General features: G+C 41.3%; 1 protein-coding gene across 4 annotated transcripts; it reads left to right on the top strand.

Moving 5' to 3' along the window:
* Window positions 1–1,238: 1,238 nt before the first annotated feature.
* Window positions 1,239–19,680, top strand: TMEM170A (transmembrane protein 170A). 4 transcript variants are annotated; one of them, XM_069087687.1, is made up of 3 exons: window positions 1,239–1,374; window positions 12,546–12,647; window positions 15,369–19,680. In XM_069087687.1, exons 2-3 carry the CDS (start codon window positions 12,548–12,550, stop codon window positions 15,497–15,499), a joined length of 231 nt encoding a protein of 76 aa, XP_068943788.1. In that variant the 5' UTR covers window positions 1,239–1,374; window positions 12,546–12,547; the 3' UTR covers window positions 15,500–19,680. The 4 variants fall into 4 exon arrangements, with proteins under 4 accessions (XP_068943788.1, XP_068943787.1, XP_068943786.1 ...); XM_069087686.1 differs by having other exon boundaries at window positions 1,242–1,374; window positions 12,546–12,716; XM_069087685.1 differs by having other exon boundaries at window positions 1,255–1,522.
* The last annotated feature ends 3,524 nt before the right edge of the window (window positions 19,681–23,204 follow it).

The raw sequence follows: 23,204 nt of genomic DNA, 5'->3' as shown, positions 1-23,204 counted from the left end.
GATGAGCCTTTTTAAAAAGAAGGTTGTTTTTTGGGGGGAGGAAGGGTGAAGGGTCTTTAAAAACAATCCACAGTTATTGTTAATAATAACAATACCTTATACTTTCCAAAGCACTTTCACCTACATAACGTCATTTGATCCCACAGCCCTGTGGGATATATTGTCCCTATTTCTCAAATCAAGAAAGGAAGCCCAGCAGTTTGCTGAGTTGGTGTCCCAGAGCAAGTTAGTAATAAAACCAAGAATCCTGTGTTTGGAAGCTTAGGAAAGATACCACAATCTGATACCTGATACCACAATCTAGTAGGAGAGATAGAGCCTACATTGACCTAAGTATTAGCAGCAGCTTCCTTGACTTCAAGTCCAGTCACTTGTAAACCTGACTATAAATCTCTGACCCTGGTTCTTTATTTTCTCATGTTCAAGCAAACAGTCCTGTCGATGGTTAGCATTTATTCCTCCTTGGATCTGCCTGGTGTAGTGGGGAAAGCACTTAGTCATTTAATTTCTCTGGATCTAAAAGGTTATTCTGAGATGCAATCTCTATGCATCTGAGATGCAGACTGCCACAGAGGTACAGGAGACAAAAAAAGGTTAAGAAGCCCTGCTCTAGCGTCCCTTCTACCTCTAAGTACTTTGATTATTTTGAACACATTTGCTAGGAAGCAAATTCCCCCAGAACAAGCTCAGCCACCTGACAATTGTAAATGCTCCCCACCTTCCATGGTTTGTATGTGAAAATCTGGAAGGTGAATTCCCTCTTGGAGGTCAGACCGTGGTGTTATCCCTAGGGATGGCTTATGCTACCTTCTGGGGGCAGGCTGACCCAGAAGAGACCTTTCAAGTTTCCAGTAGGGTGATGGCCTCTCCTGGGGCAGTGGCTTGATAACCAGAAAGGCTCTCTAGAGAAAATGCAGTTTGCTTTCAGTGTAAATGATAAGAGGGCTCACAAAAATATATTTTTTAACGTATATAAAGTGACTTCAAAATACAGTAAAACTGAAAATTGCACTAAGATTTTTAGGACACTGGAAGAGCCCTGGATCAGGGCTGGTGCGTGCAGTTCTCTTTTTCTTCTGTAGAGGGCGGTGCAGAGTAGGGGCGTTTGCATTGAGGTGGGGATCCTGCAGGTATGGGTAAGGCTCATTCTGTCGGGGGCGGGGCATGCTTACGTAAGAGGCGGGGCCATCATTAACCACGCCCCCAGTTCCCTCAGAGCTGTAGTGATTGGTGGGGAATCATCACTTAACAGCGCCTGTTGGCGGAGGGAGTAAGAGGGCTGCGTGGGGGGAGGGGAGTGGGTGACGCCAAGGCGGTGGCGGCAGCGGCGGTGGCGGCGGCCCCGTCGTATCTTCTCGCTGTCCTCTCGCGCAGGTGAATGGCTGCGGGATGGAGAGTGAGGGGAGCGGCGGGAGCGGGGGCTCGGCCGGGCTCCTGCAGCAGATCCTGAGCCTGAAGCTTGTGCCGCGGGTGGGCAACGGGACGCTGTGCCCCAACTCCACCTCCCTCTGCTCCTTTCCAGGTACCGGCCGCGCCTGCGCGGGGGGGGGGGCGTGGAGGGGTGCCTCCCCGTGCGGTCACGTGATGCCCACCGGGAACCGCCCCCTGCGGACGAGCCCCTCCGTCCGGCGGCCTCGGGCCTTCACCGCCCCTTGACCCGGGCCGCACCTGCGGTGGCCATAGGGGAGAGAGCGCCGGGCGAGCCCCTGGCAGGCCCGTGGCCTTGGAGCCGCTTCTAATTCGGGCTCTGTGTGCTTGCGTAGACGGGGGCGGAGCGGCGTTGCCGGCCTGATTCCCTGGCCGGGGCGAGTGTCCGTTCGCCGGACCTCAGGCCACGCCTGTAGCCTTTCAGGTCCTTTAGAGTGGGGGGAGGCCGGGGCAGGACCGGCTCTTTTTAAAACATCCGGACCAGTAATAATAATAATAAATGTTGATAATAGCTCTTTAAGGTTTACGGAGCCCGTTACAAATATCGCCTCATTTGTTCCTTACCAGAATCCTCTATTTTACACGTGGGCAAACTGAGGCAGCAGGCGAAGCGAACGCCCAGGGTCACACTACTGGCAAGGTCTGGGGCAGGAGCTGCCCTCCACAAACCGTAGGAAATAGGACAGAGGGAGCTGCTGGGTGGGCAGCGCCGGCCTGGCCTTAACCTGGGCTGGTCGGGAGGCGTGTGGTCTGTATCTGCCCCTTAGGGATGCATGTGCACCCCACGCCTGGCAGGTTTTCTGCATGGTTTGTGAAATATCTGTGGCAGAATTAATAACCGAGCTGGAATAGGTGCCGCCCTCATAATTTGTCATCAGGGCTGGAAGCATAGGAGAACGTGTTTGACAGCCCATCACTCCAAAATAAGTTGGGTACAAAGCATTTAATTCTGTAAAAAGAATTTTAAAAATAAATGTTTATATTTGTATATTATAGTTATAATATTAAATATTTATGTGTAATATATTTTAATGTTAAATAAATATTTATTTTAATAAAATCTTTAAAATTCTTTATAAAGAAATTTATAAATACCCTGCAACCCTACTGGAGAAAGATTCAGTTTTCCTCTTTTTTTAAGATGTTACCTCTTATGTTTGTGTGGACTGAGAAAAATGGGGGGCAGTCAGAGGAGACAGGATAGAATGGGATTGCTTGAACCTAGGAGGAGGCAGGGTTAGATAATTTTAGGAAGTGATATATGAAGAGCATTGATCTCAGGAGACCTGGGTTCTAGTCTTGGCCCTGCCCCTTTGGAGCTGTTATCTTCTAGTTTCTTAACATCTTTAAGCTTCAGTTTCCTCACCTGTAAAAGAGAGGGTTCCACTAGATAGTTTAGGTCCCTTTTGGTTCTAATGTTTTGGTTGAATGCTTACTTTTTATACATTCTCATTTGATTCAGTTTTTCAAGAAAAAAGTTATCATGTGGCTACTATGCAAGGTTCTGGGCTAGGCTGTAGAAATACAAAGACAAAGTAAGACTCAAACTGGTTTCAGGGAACTTACAGTCCAGAGGTGTCCAGATAATTGTAATAAAAGTTAGAATATAGAACAGAGTCACCAGTGGTACAAGAGGTCTGAGTACCAGGAGAACTAAAACTTCTAGATGGAGTATCAAGGAAGACTTCCTGGAGGAGGCCCTACCCGAATTGGGGCATTGAAGGAAAAAAAGGATTTCAGTGTTTGATCCTCTTCTCAGCCCTGAGTCTTAAGAAGTACAATTACCATGCCCATACTTCAGATAAGGCAATCTAATCAAATTGGTTAATGGTCCTGACCCAAAATTCTAAATATTAAGTGGGCATAGCATAAGCTCCCAAGTCCAGTACTTTTGCCAGTCTACCTGTGGTATAGGGGAAAAAAGGGGAGAGAAAGCCGGTCTTTGGGGGTGGGAGAGGAGGGAGAGGCAAGGAAATCTAGGTTCAAAGCTTGCCTCTGATAACACTGGCTGAGTGACCTTAAAGGGTTCCCCAGGCAACTCTGTTTGCATAGACATTTCCATACTGGGATGTAGAAAGTCATAGGTACGGAACCTACTAAAGAAGCAGTATCTGTCCTGGTCTGCTTTTAGGACTGAAAGGTCTAATCATTCTGGGTACAGAGGACTTTCTTCTGTGTGCCTTGTACCTTAAGAAACATTTCCTAACAAGTCATTCTGTTGGTTTTGGGGTGGTTGTAAATACAGTAAGTATAGTGATGGCCTTTAAAATTTGTTCTTGCTTGAAATTTCAGAATCGGTTTCAATTTAGCTTATACCAGGTATCTGGAATTCACATAGTTCCCATTTTGGACACATTGAAAAGGTTACTTGGGTTTATTGTCTACTCAGCATGGAAAGTCATTGAACATTCTGAGGTTTATCACTTAGGAAATTATGAATTGATTTTCTTTTCTACTTGCATTTGTATTTGGCTCCTAGTCTTCAGTATAACTTTCTTTACACTTACTCACTTTGTAAGAAAAGTTTGATTCCTTCTTCTCACCCAGTACTGCCTTTTGAGTCTATGAGGCACGAAAGTTTACATCACCGATCTTTTACATTTTGTGGTTGGAAGGGCCTTCAGTCTATCCCCTACCTGAAAGAAGTATTCACGTCGAGCTATCTACTCAACAAGTGTTCATTTAACCTCTGTTTAAGACCTTCAGTGAGGGGGAGCCCACTACCTCCTAGGACAACCCTTTGGACCAACTAAGGTTGTATAGTGGATTGAGTGCACAGCCTGGAGACATGAAGCCATGAGTTCAAATGAGACCTCAGACACTTATTAGCTGTGTGATTATGGGCTGGTCACTTAACTCTTGTCTACCTCAGTTTCCTCATTTGCAAAATGGCTATAATAATAGCATTTACCTTCCAGATACTTGATTGTAGGTCAACAGAGTTTGGGACAGGATAGGGAGATTTGAGAGTTATTAGCATAAAGATAGTAATTAAATCCATGGGAACCTGAAATCACCAAGTGTAGTATAGTAGGAGAAGAGAAGAAGACCCAGGAGAAAACCCTGAGGGGCACTTATAATTAGAGAGGGTGATCTGGAAGAGGGTCCTTCAAAGGAGACAGAAGGAGCCCTAAGGTAGGAGGAGAACCGGGAGAGAGAGGTGCCCCCCAAAAAACTAGAGAAAAGAGAAGAATGCAGGAGGAGAAAGTGATCAGCAGCGTCAAGGGCTGCAGAGAGGTCACAGACAATGAAGATTGAGAAAAGGCCGCTGGATTTGGCAACTAAGAAATCATTAATAACTGGAGAGAGCAGTTATAGTGGAATGATAAGGTTGGAAGCCAGATTGTAAGGGGAGTAAGAAGAGAGTGAGGTGAAAGTGGAGGCACTTACTGTAAATGGCCCTTTCAGGAATTTAACTACAAAAGAGAAATGGGATGGTAGTGGGGAAAGAAGGATCAAGTGAGGGGGGAGACATGGAGGCAAATTGAAAATAAGTGAAAGAGTGGGGATGACAGAGGGAGCAGTCTGTTGGAAGAGACCAGATAGAATGGGATTGCTGGAACCTAGTAAAGGGGTTAGCCTTGGTAAGGAGTAAGGCCACTTCGTCATGTGAGACAGGGATGAAGGAGGAGGGGGCAGAGGGCACCAGAGTGATAGGAGATGAAGAAGAGGGAGCTCATAGAGAGTGGCCACCATTTTTTCTGAAGAATCTGAGGTAGGTTCTCTGCTGAAAGGAGAGGGAGAGGGGGAGTCATCATGAGGGATTTCAGGAGGTATGAGGTGTGGAAGAGTCACTGTGAAGAGTGGGAGAGTGTATTGATGAGGGTGGTATCTTAGCAGCATGTTCTATGCTTTTGTTGAGTATCTACATTTCCAGTCTTCATTCCTCTCCTGTGTGTCTTTTTCTGTTGACTCGGCTGCTGGACTTTCCACCTGGATGTCCCAGAGGCATCTCATTCTCGGCATGCCCCCAAATAGAATTTATTATATTTCCCCTTAAATTGGCATGTCTTCTCTCTATTTCTGTTGACATACCCCCATCCTTGGAGTCACCCTGAAATCTTCTCCATCACTCCTCACATCCAGTCAGTTGGCAAGTCTTGTTAATTCTGCTTCCACGACATCTGTCCCATCTGTCGTCCCCTTTTTCTCCCTCCCAGGGTGACCTCCTAGAAGATATTAGACCCTGATCTTACTTGAAGTACTGAAAAAACTTCTTGATTGGTTTCCTTGCTTAAAGTCTCACTACTCCAATCCATTCTCTACATGGCTGCCAATTCTTAAAGTACAGTCCAGACCATGTCACTCTCTTGCTTCAGAATTCTTAATTGCTTTAGCATAAATCAATCAACCAACATGCCTTTATTAGGTGATTACTATGTTCTAAGCACAGATGCTCTGTGCTGAAGAAATAAAGAAAAAATACCAAATATACTGCCTTCAAGGGGCCTTCGTTTTATTAGGGGACATATATTTTATGCTGTAAAGCATAAATGTTTTCTTTCTATCATGTAAGATTACTTATCATCTAGCTTCACCCTCCTTTTCCAGACTTACTTCACAAGATCAAATGAGATAATATTTGTTTAAAAATAGTCCTTAGCATGGTACCTGGCACAGAGTAAGTGTTACATAGATGCTTATTTCCTTCTCCTCTCTGCCCCCATTACTTCACTTGCTAACTTTTCCCTGTATATAGCATTCTATTTCCTAATGCCATGTTGTTGTACGGAATGTCCACTGTACTGGTAATGAACTTTTTCCTCAGTTAAGCTTCTTAGAATTTCTGGTTGCCTTCAAATCCAATTCAGCAAGCAGTTATTAACCACCCAGGTTGTGCTACATGTTGAGGATACCAGACATATGAAAACTGCCATGCTATTAAGGACTTAATTCTGCTGGATACATAGATAATACAGCATATGTACAAAACAAGGGTAATTACTGGTGTGGAAAGATAACTGGAAAGACCTGTTGGAGGAAGCGACTCTTGAACTAATTGAGGGAAGGAGATACCTAGACTTAGAGGCTAGATGGCCTGGAATGGTATGTGGAGGGCCACACATAGGCCAATTTGGCTTTACTATGGAGTTTTCGAGGGGAGTGATAATGACGTCTTTTGGGAAAGATCAGTCTGAGACAGATTTGGAAGGGCTTTAAATGTCGAGGAAAGGTGTTTGTATTTTATCCCAGGGGCGACAGAGGGACAGGTATGACAGGGTCAGGCCTGGAAGGTGAATTGGAGAAGGCAGAGACAGTATACAGAGACTAATAAGCCTATTATAACATCCAGGCAAGCAGTAATGATGGCTTGAACCTTGGTGGTTGTCCTGGGAGTAGAGAGGAGATAGATGGGAGGTATGTTTTGGAAGTAGAGTTGGTAAGACTTGGCAGCTGATTGACTGTAAGGATTATGGTATAGAAATAGGAAAGGAAGTTGGGAAGAGGGATAGGTTTAGGTTTGCATATGGTAGGTGTCTGTGGAACATTTATGTGGCGATATCCACCAGGCATTTGGTGATTTGGCACTAGTGTTCAGGGGAGAGAGATGAATGCTGGATATATAGATTTGGAGTCATCTGCATAGATGTGATAGCTGAGAGCTAATGAGCTCACTGAGTGTGTAGAGAGAGAAGTGAAGGTTCAAGGCAGAGCCCTGGGACCTACCCAGGGTTAGGAGATTGGACTTGGATGATGATCTAGCAAAGGAGATTGAGAAACAGGTGGGAGGAAAACAGGGGTTAGCAATGTTAAGGAAACCCTGGATAAAGTATACAGGAGGAGGGCTGAAGTCAAGAAGAATAAGGACTGAGAAAAAGCCATTGGAACTAGCAATTAAGAAAAGATTGGTAACCTTGAAGAGAACCATTTAGTCAGGGGAGACTGGAGGAGAGGGTTGTTAGAAGTGAGATTGCTGGACATTGAGAAGTGAGTAAATTGAGCCACAGTATAACGGGCCATTTCTAGGAGTTCGAGTATGAAAGTTTTAGGAGTTTTGGTATAGCTTGAAGGAATGACACGGTCAAATGAAAGGATCTTGTTTGCTTTTTAAGGTGAGGGTTGGAAGACTTTTATAAATGTGTGTGTGTGTGTGTGTGTGTGTGTGTGTGTGGGATGGTGGAGTGGTGGGTAAGTGAACAGGCAAGAGACTGCAGAGACCGGGAGCAAAGGCAAGGACAGAGAGGTCAGCCTTGCCAGGAGAATGAGACAGAGGCAGAGGAGGAGACTAGAGGAGCGAGATATAGAATTAGGGAGAGGGCATACTCAGTGTGGAGTTCAAATTTCTTTATGAATGAGGCTGAGGTCCTCTGATGAAAGAGAGGGGTTCAGAGGTGTTGTTTCACTTGAGGTGAGAAGAGAAAGTTTGGAATAGAGCATACGATTGTGGAGTGTTTGGGCTAGAGAACAGGGAGTATGATAGAGAACCGGGGAAAAATAACAGGACTTTGGTAGGGCAGGGTTCATATGAAATAAATAAGAAAGCAGAATAGAGCCCAAGAGTTCAAATACCTGTGTGATTCCTTTTAGCTCTTACTGGTTGAAAATTAGTTTGTACATACTGGGTATTTACTTATCTGTATGTGTTGTGCTTTAGAATGTGAGCTTCTTGGGGGCAGAGAATGTTTCGGTTTTACCTTTGTATCTCTAGTACCATGCCTTGTACATAGTAGGCATTTAATAAATGCTTATGGCATTGAATAAGAAAGGAGCATGAAGGTTTAGGTAGGAAAAATAATTTCTTCCAGGGAGAGGGTATGGAAACAAGGGAAGGTTTCCTTCTGAAGTCAAGATTTGAGCTGTGATGGGAGGGATTAGAAGGATTTCAATAGGGGAAGGGCTGTATAATTTTCATGTACAGTATATAGTTTGTTGACTAAATTTATTTCCCTTTTGTTCTTTTATGGAGAAGGTTCTACTCTGGATTTTTTTTGAATTGTAGATTTTAGGGTAGAAGGGACTTTAGAAACCATTAAGCCCAAACTCTTATCTAGCGGTTAAAGGAACTGAGGCCCAGATAGGTGAAGTGATTGGGCCCAAATCACCCAAATAGTGAGTGAATGCTGAATGCTCAGATTCACTTCTGATTCCAAATCCACCTGAATTATTCAATGACCATTTATTAAGACACTTTGTATGGAGGTGTCAGGTAGAACATCCAGTTGGGGAATGGCTATTGGGCCAGTTTGGCTTGGGTTCAAGAAAGAGTTCCCAAAGGAGAGTAGTATGAAATTAGGCTGACAGGGTAGGTGGGAGCCTAGCATAGAAGCTCTGGAATGCCAGCCCAAGGGTTTGTACTTCCTTCTCTAATTGATGGGCAATCGTGGCATGTTGGTGAATGGGGTGACATGGTCAGGTCTGTACCTCAGGAGTAGCAGTTCGTCATCTGTGTCCCCACACAAATGGGTTGGAGAAGGCAGAAAGAGTGCACACTGGGAGCTGAGTTAAGAAGATAGTCTCTGCAGGAGGTGAAGCCTTGACCTAGCCTGGTAGCTTTGTGATGCAAAAGTTTTGTAGAAGTATCACTAAGACTTGGGAACTGATTGGGTACAGGGAGATGAGGGAGAGAGAATAATTAAGGACCAATCTGAGACTACAGATTTAGAAATGATGACTGCCTTTAAAAAGACTTCATTTATACCTGCATTTTATAAATATGGTCATTCCCTCCAATAGGACATATCACACCACGCTACTTTTCTTTAGCTAAAATTGCTGTCAGTCTGGCAAAATCACACATAAAACTCTTAGTACTAAATTTTATTTTATTCAACAAGCATTTACTAAGCGTCTCCTGTGAACCTGCTTGGGGCTGGGGATACAAAGGCAAAGCAAGCAGCCCCTGACCTCGAAGAGCTTATTCTGTGATGCAGGGAGGGGCATAACACGTACATATGTCCATTAATACAAAATGTGTACAAAGGTCCTCTTGGGATCAAGGACATAAGTAGAGAGGTTTTCATTAGCCAAGGGAAGAGCCACCTTATCCTTGGAGGCTGAAACAAAGAGAGGATGAGGAATGATACCGACAGGATTTGAATTATATGGCAATCAATAAAGAGCTCTGAAATAGATGGCAAGTTAATGTACAGTGGATTGAAGGGAAATTGCTTGGTTTTCCAAAAGTGCCCCATGGAATGGCTTTTATTTATTTATTTTTTTCATCAAGAGCCCTATTCTATTGATCAAAAAAAGTATATATGCTATACTGTGAATCTTTTATAATAAAATCTTTCCTAGTTGTATTGATTAAAATCTTAACTACTTAAGTTTAAAGTCTCAAGTCCTTCTATTTTAAGGCATACATATGTGTATATAATATAAACATTTCTATATGAAGCTACTTATTTCACACACCCTCTCCCTGCAAAAATAAAAACAACCCAAACCATCCCAGACTCTACCTCGAAAATTTTTTTTTAATGATTGTAACTTTTGGAGGAAGCACTATAGATGTAATTTTTCCTGCATGTAGTAATTTAATGTCTGACTTTAGCAGTAGACAAGGTCTACATATGATTCACTGTTAACCCTACGAAAATCCTTAATTTTCTTCACTGTTTTCATTTATGATCCAGCCCTCATACTAATACCTTAAGGGGATTGTTGGCAGGATTTGAAATTCTAGTCAGAAATGATGCTACAGGCCTTCTTTACTGATTCTTCATCCTGTGTCTTTAGTGGGTAAGAAGAGGGTGTAGGTATGCTGTGTGGCTGTTTCTTGTTATCAGACCCCTTGATAAATATATCAAGGTTTTATTTTAATGATTGGTTAAAATTCTATTTCTTTGAGAAGGTGTGGTAGCTTCCTGATTAAAACTTTTTTATAAGCTTTGTGGAATATGTGTGAATCTAATTCTAGTGAAATTGGTTTGAGTATAGGAAAAATGTTTAATGACATTAAAGTACCTTCCCTATTACTGTGATGAGCAATTCCATCCTCTCAGCCCTTCAGGCTCAAAATGTACAAGTCAGTCTGGCTGGATTCCATCAATCTCTTTCCAAGGCCTGTATTTCACCTTTGCACCATCTCTCCTGTATGCCCCCTTTTCTCCTCTGACACTGCCAGCCCCTGGCGCAGGCCCTCATCACCAAACACCTGGACTGCTGCAATAGCTTGGCAGTGAGTCAGCCTGCCTCATCTCCCCTCTCTGATCCAGCCTCCAAGCAGCCACCAAAGTGATCTTGGTAAAGCACAGGTCTGATTGTGTCACATGTATCCTGCCCTCTTACACACATTCAGTAAACTCCAGTGGCTTCCTGTTGCCTCCAGGATCAAATACCAAATGCTGCTTTTGACATGCAAAGCCCTCATAGCCCAGCCCTTTCCTGGTAACTTTCCAGGCTTCTTAGCGCCTTACTCCCCACCACAGCTTAGATCCAGTGACCCTGGCCTCTTGGTTCTTCTCTGTGCCACACACTCTTGATTCCAGGCATTTTCTCTGACTGTGCGCATGCCTAGAATGCTATCCTTCCTCATCTCTGCCTACCCATTTCCCTTCTCTCTTAGATAAAATCCCCCTTTTTGCAGGGAGCTTTTCCCAGCCCCTCTTAATTCTAGTACTTTGCCTCATATGCTGCGTATGACTTGCTCTGTGAGTATTCTCCGCGTATTGTCTCCGCGTTAGGCTGTGAGCGCCATGTGGGCAGGGCAGTTTTTTGCTTCTTTTTGTGTCTCCAGTGCTTACTTAGTATATTGCCTGGTACACAGTAGGTGCTTTATAAATGTTTATTAATTGATTGACATTAATCAGTTTATTTTACATTAAGTAGTACTTTCCTCCCACCATTTTGTTTCTGCTCCAGGCACGTGTAGGAAGGCATTTACTTTGAGAAGTTTGCAGCAATCTTCTTTTAGCAAAGCAGAGGCAACTGGTGTGGTGCAGGGAGAGCGGGCTGGCGGGTCATTTTGGCCGTATGGACCAAAGTCAGTGAACCTCTTCAGTCCTCCCTGGCAGCTCTGAGAGACTGGAAATGACAGGGCAGCTGTAGATCTGCATTGATACTGATAAAATCACAGGCTTAGTCATCCTTTCCAAAAGCCATAAGCGAAAGAAGTAAACTTGGAGCTGTGGTTCTTTTTTTTTTCTACGTTTTCCTTTTAAAAAATTTTTACTGAAATTAAAGTACATGTTTTGGCTTTGCCCTCTAGGTGTTCTTTGGTCCTGTGCTGTGGACCTCCTTGCTGTTCCCTACACAGGCCTCTCCATCTCCAGCCCTGGGGTGTCTTCTCCAGGCTCTCCTTCCTCATCTCCCCCTTTGGGCTTCTTTTAAGACCCATCATCTGCAGGACATTCCTGAAGTTTCACATGTCGCTCCCCATGCCAGGGCCCAGTTCACACAACCACTCTGGGCTCATTCTGTGCCTGCTTTGTGTATGCTTGTCACCTCCCTGTTAGAACGCGAATTTCTTGAGGATAGACACTGCTTCACTTTTGTCTTTGTATTTTACCCCAGTCCCCCTTAGCGCCTGCTTGGCACAGAGTTGGTGCTTACTATGTGCTTACTGAGCGATTGTCCATAACCTTGCTGAGATAAGAAGGAAACAGACATGCCTTTCTTTATTACGTGCCAGGCACCATGGTAAAGCACAGATGGGTAGAGGAGCCCAAGTGCAAAGAGGAAATTGGACTAATCCTTAATGAGGTTTGAGAAAATTGAGGCCTGTCAAGTTTATGGACAGTGAATTTAAAATGGGTTGCAGTTTTTTACCCAAGAAATATATTTTTGACTTTTCAAACATCAAATTGTTTTTTAAGCCCTGAATGAAGGGTTGGTTGGTTTTGGTTTTTGCATTTGGGCAGGTCCCACACAGCCTGCATTACTCACCGAAGTGCAGAATTTGGAATGGGATGCTTCCATTGGACCCTCTGCTCTGGGGAGGTGGGTATATTTCTCACATTGAGCAGGGTGTGGATTGACTTTCTTCCTTAGGGTTTGAGGTGGGGGCAGCTATATGGTACTTCCCCAAGTGGAACAGTACTTTTATATACATGGTTGATGCATACAAACACTGCTGCATTTAAATGGTTTTCAGATTTGGATTTGGGGTTTTATAAGACTATTTTTCAGTTATCATAGTGAGAAATTCAACTTCAGATTGTTCATTTTCCCTCTAGAAATGTGGTATGGTGTGTTCCTGTGGGCACTGGTGTCTTCTCTCTCCTTCCACGTCCCTGCTGGACTATTGGCACTGTTCACCCTCAGGCATCACAAATATGGTAGGTTCATGTCTGTAAGCATCCTGTTGATGGGCATCGTGGGACCAATTACTGCTGGAATCTTGACAAGTATGTTAGACATTAAAAAATATTGGTTGAACAAGTTTGATATGTCTAATCAACTAACTTTAAGGATCATTTTAGAAACTTGTTTGAGTGGTACTAACAAAAAGAAGAAAATTTAAGGAGATCCCCTGATTTGACCTTTTACTTCCTCTTACCTGGCTTAGATTTTGTCTTTTCACTGCCAGGGACATTTCCCTCCCCCCCAATCTTGTTAATTAAGGCTTTTTAGAAAGGAAAAATGAATACAGATTTTAATGGAAGTCATCCCTTTTTTCTACTATAATTAGCTACTGTTTCTGTATGACCTGCCTACTGACATTGGGGAAGGGATTAAGCATTTATACAGCGTCTGCTGTGTGCCAGACCCAGAGCTAAATGCTTTTTACAGTTATTATCTTTTTTTGATCCTCACAATAACCCTGTGAGGTAGGCACTGTTATCCCCATTTTACAGTTGAAGAAACTGAGATAGAGGTTATGTGACTTGCCCAGGGTCACCCAACCAGTAAGTTCCTGGAATTAGATTTAAACACAAGCCTTCCTGACTCCAGGCCCAGTGCTCTATCCATTGTGTCACCAGTTGTCCACTCTGTATTGTACATTAATTAATTACTTCCACATGTCCTGTTGCTGAAGGAAATTTTAGGAGTGGAAGGCTAATTACAAGTCAAGAACTCTTCATACAATTAATAGATTTTTGTTTCTGGTGTTATTGGGGGTTTTGGGTTTTGTTTTTAAGTGTTTCTTAGGAAATAGAGGTTCATTAGGAATATTCATCTTTTAAATTTAAATTGCTATTTGTGAATATTCCTTTTAAAAGGTAGCTTGTTGAAATGGAAGGATTATGGACTTACATGCCTATATATTATGGACTTACATCACTGCCTGGTCCAAGTCTCAGCTCTGTCCTTTTGTAACTGTGACCTTGGGCAGGCTACTTAACATGTCAAAGCATCAGTATCCTTATCTTTAAAATAAATGTATTGATTTGACTCTCTCACTGTATTTGTGTGAGGATCGGTTGAGATAATGTAGTGAGAACCTATTGAAATGGTAAGTACCCTGGATTTATGAGTCTGTAGGACTGGCCCTGTGAGGTGAATGCTGAATTGGGAGCTGGGCAGAAGTGGGTGGAATCCTGTTTCTGACACAGGGGTCTTGGTGCTGGGACCTGGGACCTCTCTGGGCTGCAGCTGTCTCAACGTTTTAATGAGCGCTCAGGCTGGATGACTTCTTAGGTGCCTTCTAGTTCTAAATGTGTGATCCAGGGCTCCTCACACAGGACTAATATAATTATAGGGACCTCTGGCACAAATTTAACTTCCCAAGCAAAGCAAGGCCTTGGCCAATCTTTTCCCTCCTTCACCAGAAACAACGTAGGCATGGTCAGTGGTCTTTTATGAATCTCCAAACAATGAATGAGTTTCTTGTGGTAGTTATGCCTATGCCAGACCCCTGAAGACAAATGTTACATCAAAGGGCCCTAGGTCATCTGGTCCTCCTTCCCTCTGTATCATGAATGTTTGATTCTCTAATGCATTGCCCAGGAGAAAAAGATCCCCAGCTAGGGATTCAAGAGGCTTGAATCTGTTTGTACCTTATTTTTCTAACCTTAAATGGAGACATAAGGTCTTTGAATTGGAAAGCACCCAAAGGTCATCTGGCCTAACTTCTTTCTTGATATCTGATTCTCCTATATAGCATCTCCCAAGTGCTTGTAACCCTCCTTTCATCACTAAGCCCATATTAAACTTCTGTTTTCTGTTTTGACTCCACCATCTTGGCTCTGCCCCTAGTTTTCTGCTTTCTTATAATACTTATTGACTGTACCATTCATCTTAGCACTTAATTGTATAACTGTCCGAATGGTTTTATGTTAATTTGTGCCACTATTTCAGCTAGATTATAAGTTGTGAGCAGAAACCATGATTTATATTTGTAGAGGGCTTTGCACATAGTAGATAGTCATAACTATTTTATGAATAAACAAACTGGGAGCAGGGCGATCCTAACTCTCTGAACCCTGAATTCTAATTTGGTATTTAATGGGAATTAGGAAGTCTTGGATCCATTTCCCTACAACAGGAGATGATTAATGAAAAGAGAACCTGCATAAATTAAGGAAGCCTGAAACCCTATTTGTCTGTAGCAGCTCCACATGAGTGGAGATATTTTTGCATTCTTCAGGATGTTGCAAGTATTAATGGAAAAATAAAGGTGTGAGGAGAGAAACCATCCCCGAAACAGTAAAGAATCGCTGTCTTTGATAAAACTTTCTAGGCTTCTGTCCAGGAGACCTGGAAATACTGGCTAAGCCAAGCAGAGGTCATTCCTGTGCCTCTGGCTTGAGGTCATGGACATGACTTTGTTGATTGCTTCCAGATTGACTAAATCACAGCAAAACCTAGTTTCAAGAAACTGCTTCTAAAAATCTCATACAGAAGTTAGTGGTTTGTAAACCATGTGCATAGTAGTTAAAGTTGAGTGATCACATAGGGGAAAGAATAGGAAAGAAAGGCCAGCTTTAGAAAATTAACTCTTTCATATCCAAACAAAAGTAAAATCTGAATTATAGTTATAGTAGAATCTCAAATCCTGTTCTCTCCTTCTTGGATTATTAACCTTTATTTCCCCTCCTTCTTACCTTTTTAAACAGGTGCAGCCATCGCTGGAGTTTACAGAGCAGCAGGCAAAGAAATGATCCCCTTTGAAGCCCTTACCTTAGGTGTTGGCCAGACATTTTGTGTAGTGGTGGTTTCCTTTTTACGGATTTTAGCAACTCTATAGCATCTGCTTATATCACACAGACTGTGATAGAACAGACTGTGAAGAGAGGATTTCAGATTATTTATTAAGGAAGGGCATTGCTAAAAGTGATCATTTATTTAAAGTTTTTCAAATGGAAACAGCTTGAACAAGAGTATGTGAAGGCCTGCTATCTTGGTCTCTTCTTCAGTTTGAAGACAGAGCTCCATGAGCCAAAGACCTTTTTGGTGACTTCCAGATTTCTTATTTAAAAAAAAAAATCATAGGGTTCATCCGCTTTCCCCTTTGAAGAAATGTCAACCATTTGAGCTCTTTTGTAATTGTACACAAACCTATGCAGCAGTGCATTTGGAGCGGTCATCTCTTGTGCCAGTATTCTAGGACCTGTAAGAAAATGCAGTGTTGAGTGTTTTAGAAGATCTGCACAAAAATTATAAAGCGAAATATACTATGCTGAGAGACTGATGTCTGAGGGGATTAGACTTTATTGAAGTTAACTTTTCCAACTTTTATTTTGTTACATTTTTTGTGACAGTTAAGTGCCAAGTAGGTTTTTGTTTGAGGATTATAACTAAGAACAAATGTGGTTGAAATATTGTAGCAGGGTAATCTATGTAAAATGTGACAATGGGAATAGCATTGGTTCCACTGTTTAAAGGGAAAAAAGTAGCAACTACTGAATGATGATCACAAATGAGTTCAATATTTTGACTTCTATTTAACACTTTGTAATGAGCTAATGAGAACTTCAGAGATTTTTTTTAATGTGAAAATACAGTTTTGTATTATGAAAATACGCTAATTCAGACATTTTTTTCTGAATACCATCATCAGCGCCTTCTTTCTCATCTTGTTAGAGTTATTTGATTTTATTGACAAGGTGCCCAGTAGAAAGTAACTTGAACTGACCTTTTTTTTTAGCTTGACAAATGAAAAGCACTTTAGTCATTAAGGCAGAAAGAAGGGGATTCTTCTCCAGGTCAGCTCTCAAGGTGGTCCTTAGGAAATCTTGGCTTGTAGAGAGGTTCACCTTCAAGTAATGTTGGTGCTTGTGATTGTTTAGTCTTAAATTTTTACAATGTAATGATATTACCTAGTTGGATCAGAGCTCTTTTATTCCAGAAAGTGCCTAAAGTTAACTCTACTTTATTCTTTTTAATTCTCTCCTCTCTCACATTCTGCCCTTTAAACATTAAATCACAGATTTCCCTCAGAAAAATTCCTATTTTACTATGCCAGGAGTAAACCACAGAATTACTTTAGCTAAGTTTTTGTCCTTTTCTTGCTGATTCATTAAATATAAATTAGAGATTTATTTTCATTTACTGTAGGCCTGAAAACTGTGACCTAAAGGTGAGAAGATTAGTTATAGGATTTATAGAATTGTTATAGCACAGAATGCAGTCAATTTTAGGCTCTTTTGATCTGGTTCTGGAATAATTTAGATTGTTTGTGGTAACTAAATCTTGATCCTTAAATGAAAAAATTTAAAAGTTTAGGGTATTATTGTTATTATTACTAAATAATAATCCACACATGATAATATGCATTCTATTTAAAAAGACATACTTATGCCTCTAATGTGAACAGATAACCTTATCTAATAAGAGAACTATACAGAAAAACCATGAAGGAATTACATACAGGATAAAAGCTAATTTATTACTAACATAACAGTTACCCAAATCATAAATTCCCTATATTTGGGAGAAGTGAAAACACGTAGTGTTCTACTTGGACAATTTTAAATTCCCTGACACAATTTATAGCCATTATTAAATTCTTGTGGTAGGTAGTATTATTCAGTAGGTAAATTTTTCCATACTTCCCCTATCCAGTAGTTACTATATTTATTGCACAGAGAGAATGATGATTTGTCTTAGAGACCACTTAAGCCTTTGTTTAAATTCACTGAAAGAAAGGTAGAAAATTTGAATTTAATTTAGGAAAGCATCCCACACCTCAGATACACAGATTTTAGGGGGCTTTCTGGAAGTCCTGTGGGGATTTTTCTTCTCATCTTCAGATAGAAGTTGCCATGTAACAGCTGCCATTCAGGTGGTACCCTGCTAGACTCTACCTTTGGAAAATTTCTGTGGGCCTCGGGATTGGCAGGAATGGTGAATAGTAACCATTTTCTTATCCTCAACTGGCAAGGTTCCCAAGCTTCTGAAATGGATTTTGATTTTTTTTCTTTTCTGTTCTCATATAGTCAGTATCTATACCATAGTGTAGAATTTGTTTAAGTTTAAACTGAGCCGAAGTACTGCCTGGTTTTGAATCAGGATCGAATCCCAGGTTTTCTGCATGTGATCGCTCAACCACTAGTTTGGGCTTTACAGGTTGAGGGGGCTATAGACCTTAAGCCAGAAAAGCCACTACTACTACTTTGTGTTGAACAGACTCCGCTTACATTACACTCAAAATCATTCTGTTGTAAGATCGGGTTACTTTCTTTCTTACTGCCCTGCTTATCTCTGGCATCATTTCTATCATGATAAAGATGATAGTGGCATTAAAAAAAGAATATTTTAATAGCTCTTTGCACACTGATACTTAGTGGATCTGTGATGTCAATGATGTGGGTGTCCATTCAGTGATGCAGATTGCAGCCCATCCACGCCATCTTACCCTGTGGGACTCTTGACCATGACTTCTCATAAATCCTCCCTCAGGGAGTTGACCCAGTGTGCTTGGGGCCTTCCTTTAGATAACAAAGATAGTTAATATTTAGGCTTTTCTCCTGAGGAGTTTTTTGGTTGAGTACATTAGTCCATTTCAGGGAACTGCTACTTGCAAAAATACTCATAATTGGAAATTTCAGTTTGAGAAATTTTAGCTACATTGCAACACTATATTGGACTCATTTAACAGGATTGTAAGAGATTATTTTGATTCCGTTGTTCCATAGGATATATCCATTACAGTCGTTATATCCAAAGGGATATATCCATATGTACATTATATATGCATATAAATGTATATATGGATATCTCTCTTGCTATATATAATTACTGCTATGGTTCTGAAGTTTAGTTACTATGTTTGAGCCAAAGCACAAAGAATAAGGCATCTGGAAAGGCCTCCTAGTTTCCATCTGCTCTCTTATCTTTTTTTTTTTGGTTCAGCTGCCCTTTTATCAGCATATAGCATAGTATCCTCAAATCACTGGATATTCAGTGTTTATGTGGTCAGTCCCAACATGTGATATACTCTTTTGAATGGTTTATGAATGCTGTACATAGATTTTATGTGAAATGTGTATAGCTTAAATTAAGTTTTCAGGGAGCAATTATTTATGTAAAGCTAAAGCAATGCAACTTTTATCTTTTATTCTGCTACAAGATAAAAAGTTATTTAGGTAGCAAACAAACTGATGCTTGATTTGAACAACATTTTCATATACTGTACGGTTTTTGGGATTATTTTGGAATTATTCCCCCCCCAAAAACCTGAATTTCCTAAGGACAGATGATAATTCCCTTGTTTAATTCTATGTCAAAAAGAAACTGTTAAAACCAATGTTGTGCCTCTTCCTTCATTTTTTTTCCTCATAAACCACCAAAGCTGATTTTTCAGGTCTTTATTATGGCACTTTATAATGGAAAAGAGACTTTCATGGCAATGTTTCTAAATGTACAAAAATGAATTTCAGAAAAAGGAGATCATGGGGTCAAAAGATATCTTTATTCCAGCATCATCACCATAGCCTTCTGCTATTTTTTTTAAGCAACAAAAACCTAACCTTTTGTGAAATGTGGAGCCAGTGAGATAAGTTTTGTTCACTCACAGAATTACCTTCTAAATTTTCCTCTTATATGTTTAAATTTATTCAAATGCCAAGCTTTTAAAAACTTTTCAGTCCAAACTTATTTCCTAATTGCTGTGGTTTAAGTTATAGTCTTGTTATGTTATAAAGCCTAATTAAAAAAACAAAAACAACACCAAGGAACAGTTTTGTTGAATGTAAAGCACTGGTGCCATTAACTGTCCACACTCAGAAGGCTCTTTCACCCTTGTGCACACACTGTGTATGCTGGTTGTAACTCAAATCAGCTTACCCTTTTGTATTAAGATTATTTCACCAATTGCTACAGTCAATAAGATCAAATCTTTGTATGAGAGAAAATAACTGAAATTTTATTTTTCTACTGACATTTCTAATGCTGTTGTCAATGTTTACCAATAAAAATTAATTACATTATTTCTGGCTGGAGTTCTATTTCTTTGAGAATGACTATATTGTTTAATGACCAGACCTGTGCAGATACCACCCCAGAAAATGACTAATATGGTTTTTCTACTTCACTTAAAAGATTTTATCACTCTTGTTACTATTATGTGTTATATTTTCTAAGTGAATTTTTTGGCTTTTTAGCTGTTGTTCAAACATGTGACTATACTAAATGTGAGATGGAAATGTTAACAGACACTATTGTAATAAGACTGTTAAGTAGGATGTTTACCTCAACTCGAACCAATTATTGGCCCTTTCTGAAATTTGTTTTAGCAGTATTCTAATTTGTGAAATTTGTGTTTAGCAGTATTTGTTTTAGCAGTAACTGCTGGGTGTGGAAAGATTCAGTGATGCTGGAATGGAGATGCCTACAAAGTGGAACTTTCGGGGCAGCTAGATGGCGCAGTGAATAGAGCACCAGCTCTGGACTTGGGAGGACCTGAGTTCAAATTCAACCTCAGACACTTAACACTTACTTAGCTGTGTGACCTTGGGCAAGTGACTTAATCTCAATTGCCTTGCTTTCCCCCTCCACAAAAGAAAAAAAAATACAAAGTGGAACTTTCATTCCTTTCCCCTACTCCCAAACGGTTAGTAATAATTAGTCCCATTTCTCTAGGGCTTGAAAAGTTTGCAAAGTGCTTGACATGTGTTAGCGCCCTTATTCCAAGTCCAATACTCTAACCACTAGCCAAGATATAAATAGAAATATACATTTCTGAATTTTAAAATGCATTGATTTAGGGGCAGCCAGGTAGCACAGCGAGTAAGAGCACTGGCCCCAGTGTCCAGATGACCTGGGGGATTGAATCCGGGCTCAGACACGTAGCATCCAGCCAGAAACACCTGGCCGTGTAACCTTGAGCAAGTTACTTAACCCCAATTGCTTTAAAAAAAAAAATGCATTGATTTAGAAATGATCCCCATCACAGGCCACTAAAATGGATAGAGATCTGCAGATGGTTTATTGTTTAGACCTTTAAGCCCGGCGGTGCTTTATTTACATTATTTCATATGAGCCTCATAATAAGCCTATGAAGTAGGTGTTATTCCCATCTTATAGAAAAGGAAGTGGAAGGTTCATAGAGGTTAAGCAATTGTTTTTTCCAGTCCACCCCACAATTAGAAAATTCTTATTGCTGCTGTTTGCTTTGGGGCAGCTAGGTGGTGCAGTTGATAGAGCAACAGCTCTGGAGTCAGAAGGACTTGGGTTCAAATTTGTCCTCAGACACTAGCTGTATGGCCCTGGGCAAGTCATTTAATCCTGTTTGCCTCAGTTTCCTCATCTGTAAAATGAGCTGGAAAAGGAAATGGCAAACCACTCTAGCACCTGAGCCAAGAAAAACCCAAATAGCTTTGTGGAGAGTCGGACATGACAAAGTACTAACAACTCCTTGTTTTCCTGCTTTGCTGATGGGCAACTATAACCCCCAACCCCACCCCTCACCCTTTCCATTTCTAGCTCTAGGTACAGTCATCAAATAAACTTTTTCCAAAGGGTGTGTTAAACACTGATTTCATTCACTAGTCCTGTGATGTTCCAGACCAAAACAACACTCTGCCCTATATATATGGTTTTCCCCTATTAGAATGCAAGCTCCCAAGGATAACTTGTTTTTGTATTTCCAGTATTTATAGCAGTGCCCAGTGATGGGGGAGGGCAATAGGTTATACAGGAACTCTGATCCTCATCAAAGACCAGAATGCCTGCGATTCAGTCTGGAAAAGAATTTCAGTAGGCCCAAGCAGACTTGGAGTCAGAGTTGTAAAAGTTTATTGTACCGCTTTACAGCGGGCAAGGGTCCTTAGGGGACCTGCAAGTTTATTGTTATGCTTTGCAATGGGCAAGAGTTCTTAGAGAAGAAGACATAGGCATAGTTTTAAGGAGTCTAGGCAATTAATCAGATGTCAATTATGCTAACTAGGTGAGTAAGGGTGGGATTAGGGAGGATTTACGGAGTGGTCAGTGCTTAAAGGAGCATGTCAACTGGGCAGGCATAATTCACTGGGAAATAGCCCAAGGGGGGGCCACCTGGAGGTGTGGTTTTAGGCCTGAACTGTCACTAAGTCAGCTAGCAGTTAGGGCTGACTGAGAAGTGCCTAGTTTGCCACCTATCAGTGTCATGTTTGACAAGATGGATGTTGGGAACCAAGGCTAATGGAGACTCAGTATGTGGATAATTGGCTAAGGAGTTAACCTATAGATAGTGCATTGAAGGATTCATGGTGCAGCTGACCACTTACTGAGGGTAGATAACATTTGCCTAAGCTAAAATATTTATAGATGGTTTAATAAAGGATTCATAGGTGTAGCTTGTTATTGTTCCAAGCAGAAATAAACAGCCCATGAGTTGTTGAAGGGGCAGAGTTAATGCTCTGAGGCTGGGGAGGGGGAAATGTGATTTTACAGACTGATTTTACAAACTGATATTACAAATTGATTTTACAAACATAGATCCCAAGCACCCCATCACCTAGCACATAGGAAGCACTTAATATTTTTCCATGGTTCACAGATTTAGAAATAAAAAGAGTTAGGGAGAACTGAGAGGTCACTGAAACCCACCTCATTTTACAGATGAGGTAAATGGTAACAGGTTATAAAAGTGAATAAATTGCCCAGAGTCACACAGCTACCAAGTTGTAGCAGCAATCATCCCAGCGTCCTCGAGGGTGGCTGCCAACACAGGTTCTTAGATCTGCTTTGCTAAAGGAAAGCAACTCAAGATGGGTTAACAAGCTTACTTTAATCAGTCAAACATATATCGTTTACCTAGTTCAGGGGAAAAAGGTCAGCACCCCGAACTTCAGAGTATACAGACAGAATTATCAAGACAGAGAAACAGATCTAGCAGACAGGTTTCCAAACTGTCCAACCACTACATCCATACCAAATCACAGTTACCAGAGAGGAAAACATCAACATCTGGGTTTTTCAAAGTTGGGGGGCTCTCAGTGGCTTCCCAGAGTCTCATCTGATCAAATCACACAACACTTCTCAAAGTGAGCCCCAAAACAAAGCCTCACATCAGGGCTTATGTAGCCTTCTCCTGGGTCAGAGAATGTAACAACCTTCTTGACCCACTGCCCAATCACAAAGTATCTCCTGAGAAACAAGACTCCCACCTCAGGCTCCAGGTGCACTTAAGCCTAGGGGCAGGGAAGATATTAAAAATTTACATTCCCATTACACAAGACAGGATTCAAACCCTTCTTGATTCCAAGCCTAGCACTATCCCACATTGTCTCTCACAGATTTTAGAAGCTGTATAGTCCAGTCCCTTCTTTTACAGATGAAGAAACAGGCCTAGAAGTAAATTGACTTCCCTAGAGTGACAGGATTTGAGTCCAAGTTTCAATGACTCAAAATTCTCACTCTATCCTTTGTGGTGGTGTGTTCTGGAACATTTAACTATTTTAAATGATGTTTTGGCAGGAACTCACCTTGCCTGGCATTAGGGAATGCACCCCCATTCTATATTATTTCTA

This window comes from Petaurus breviceps, unplaced genomic scaffold (genome assembly GCF_028583685.1).
Source record: "Petaurus breviceps papuanus isolate PSGF00001 unplaced genomic scaffold, PetGlider_PUasm1.0 182, whole genome shotgun sequence".
Lineage (NCBI taxonomy): Eukaryota > Metazoa > Chordata > Mammalia > Diprotodontia > Petauridae > Petaurus > Petaurus breviceps.
This window is presented reverse-complemented; position numbering and strand designations above follow the sequence as displayed.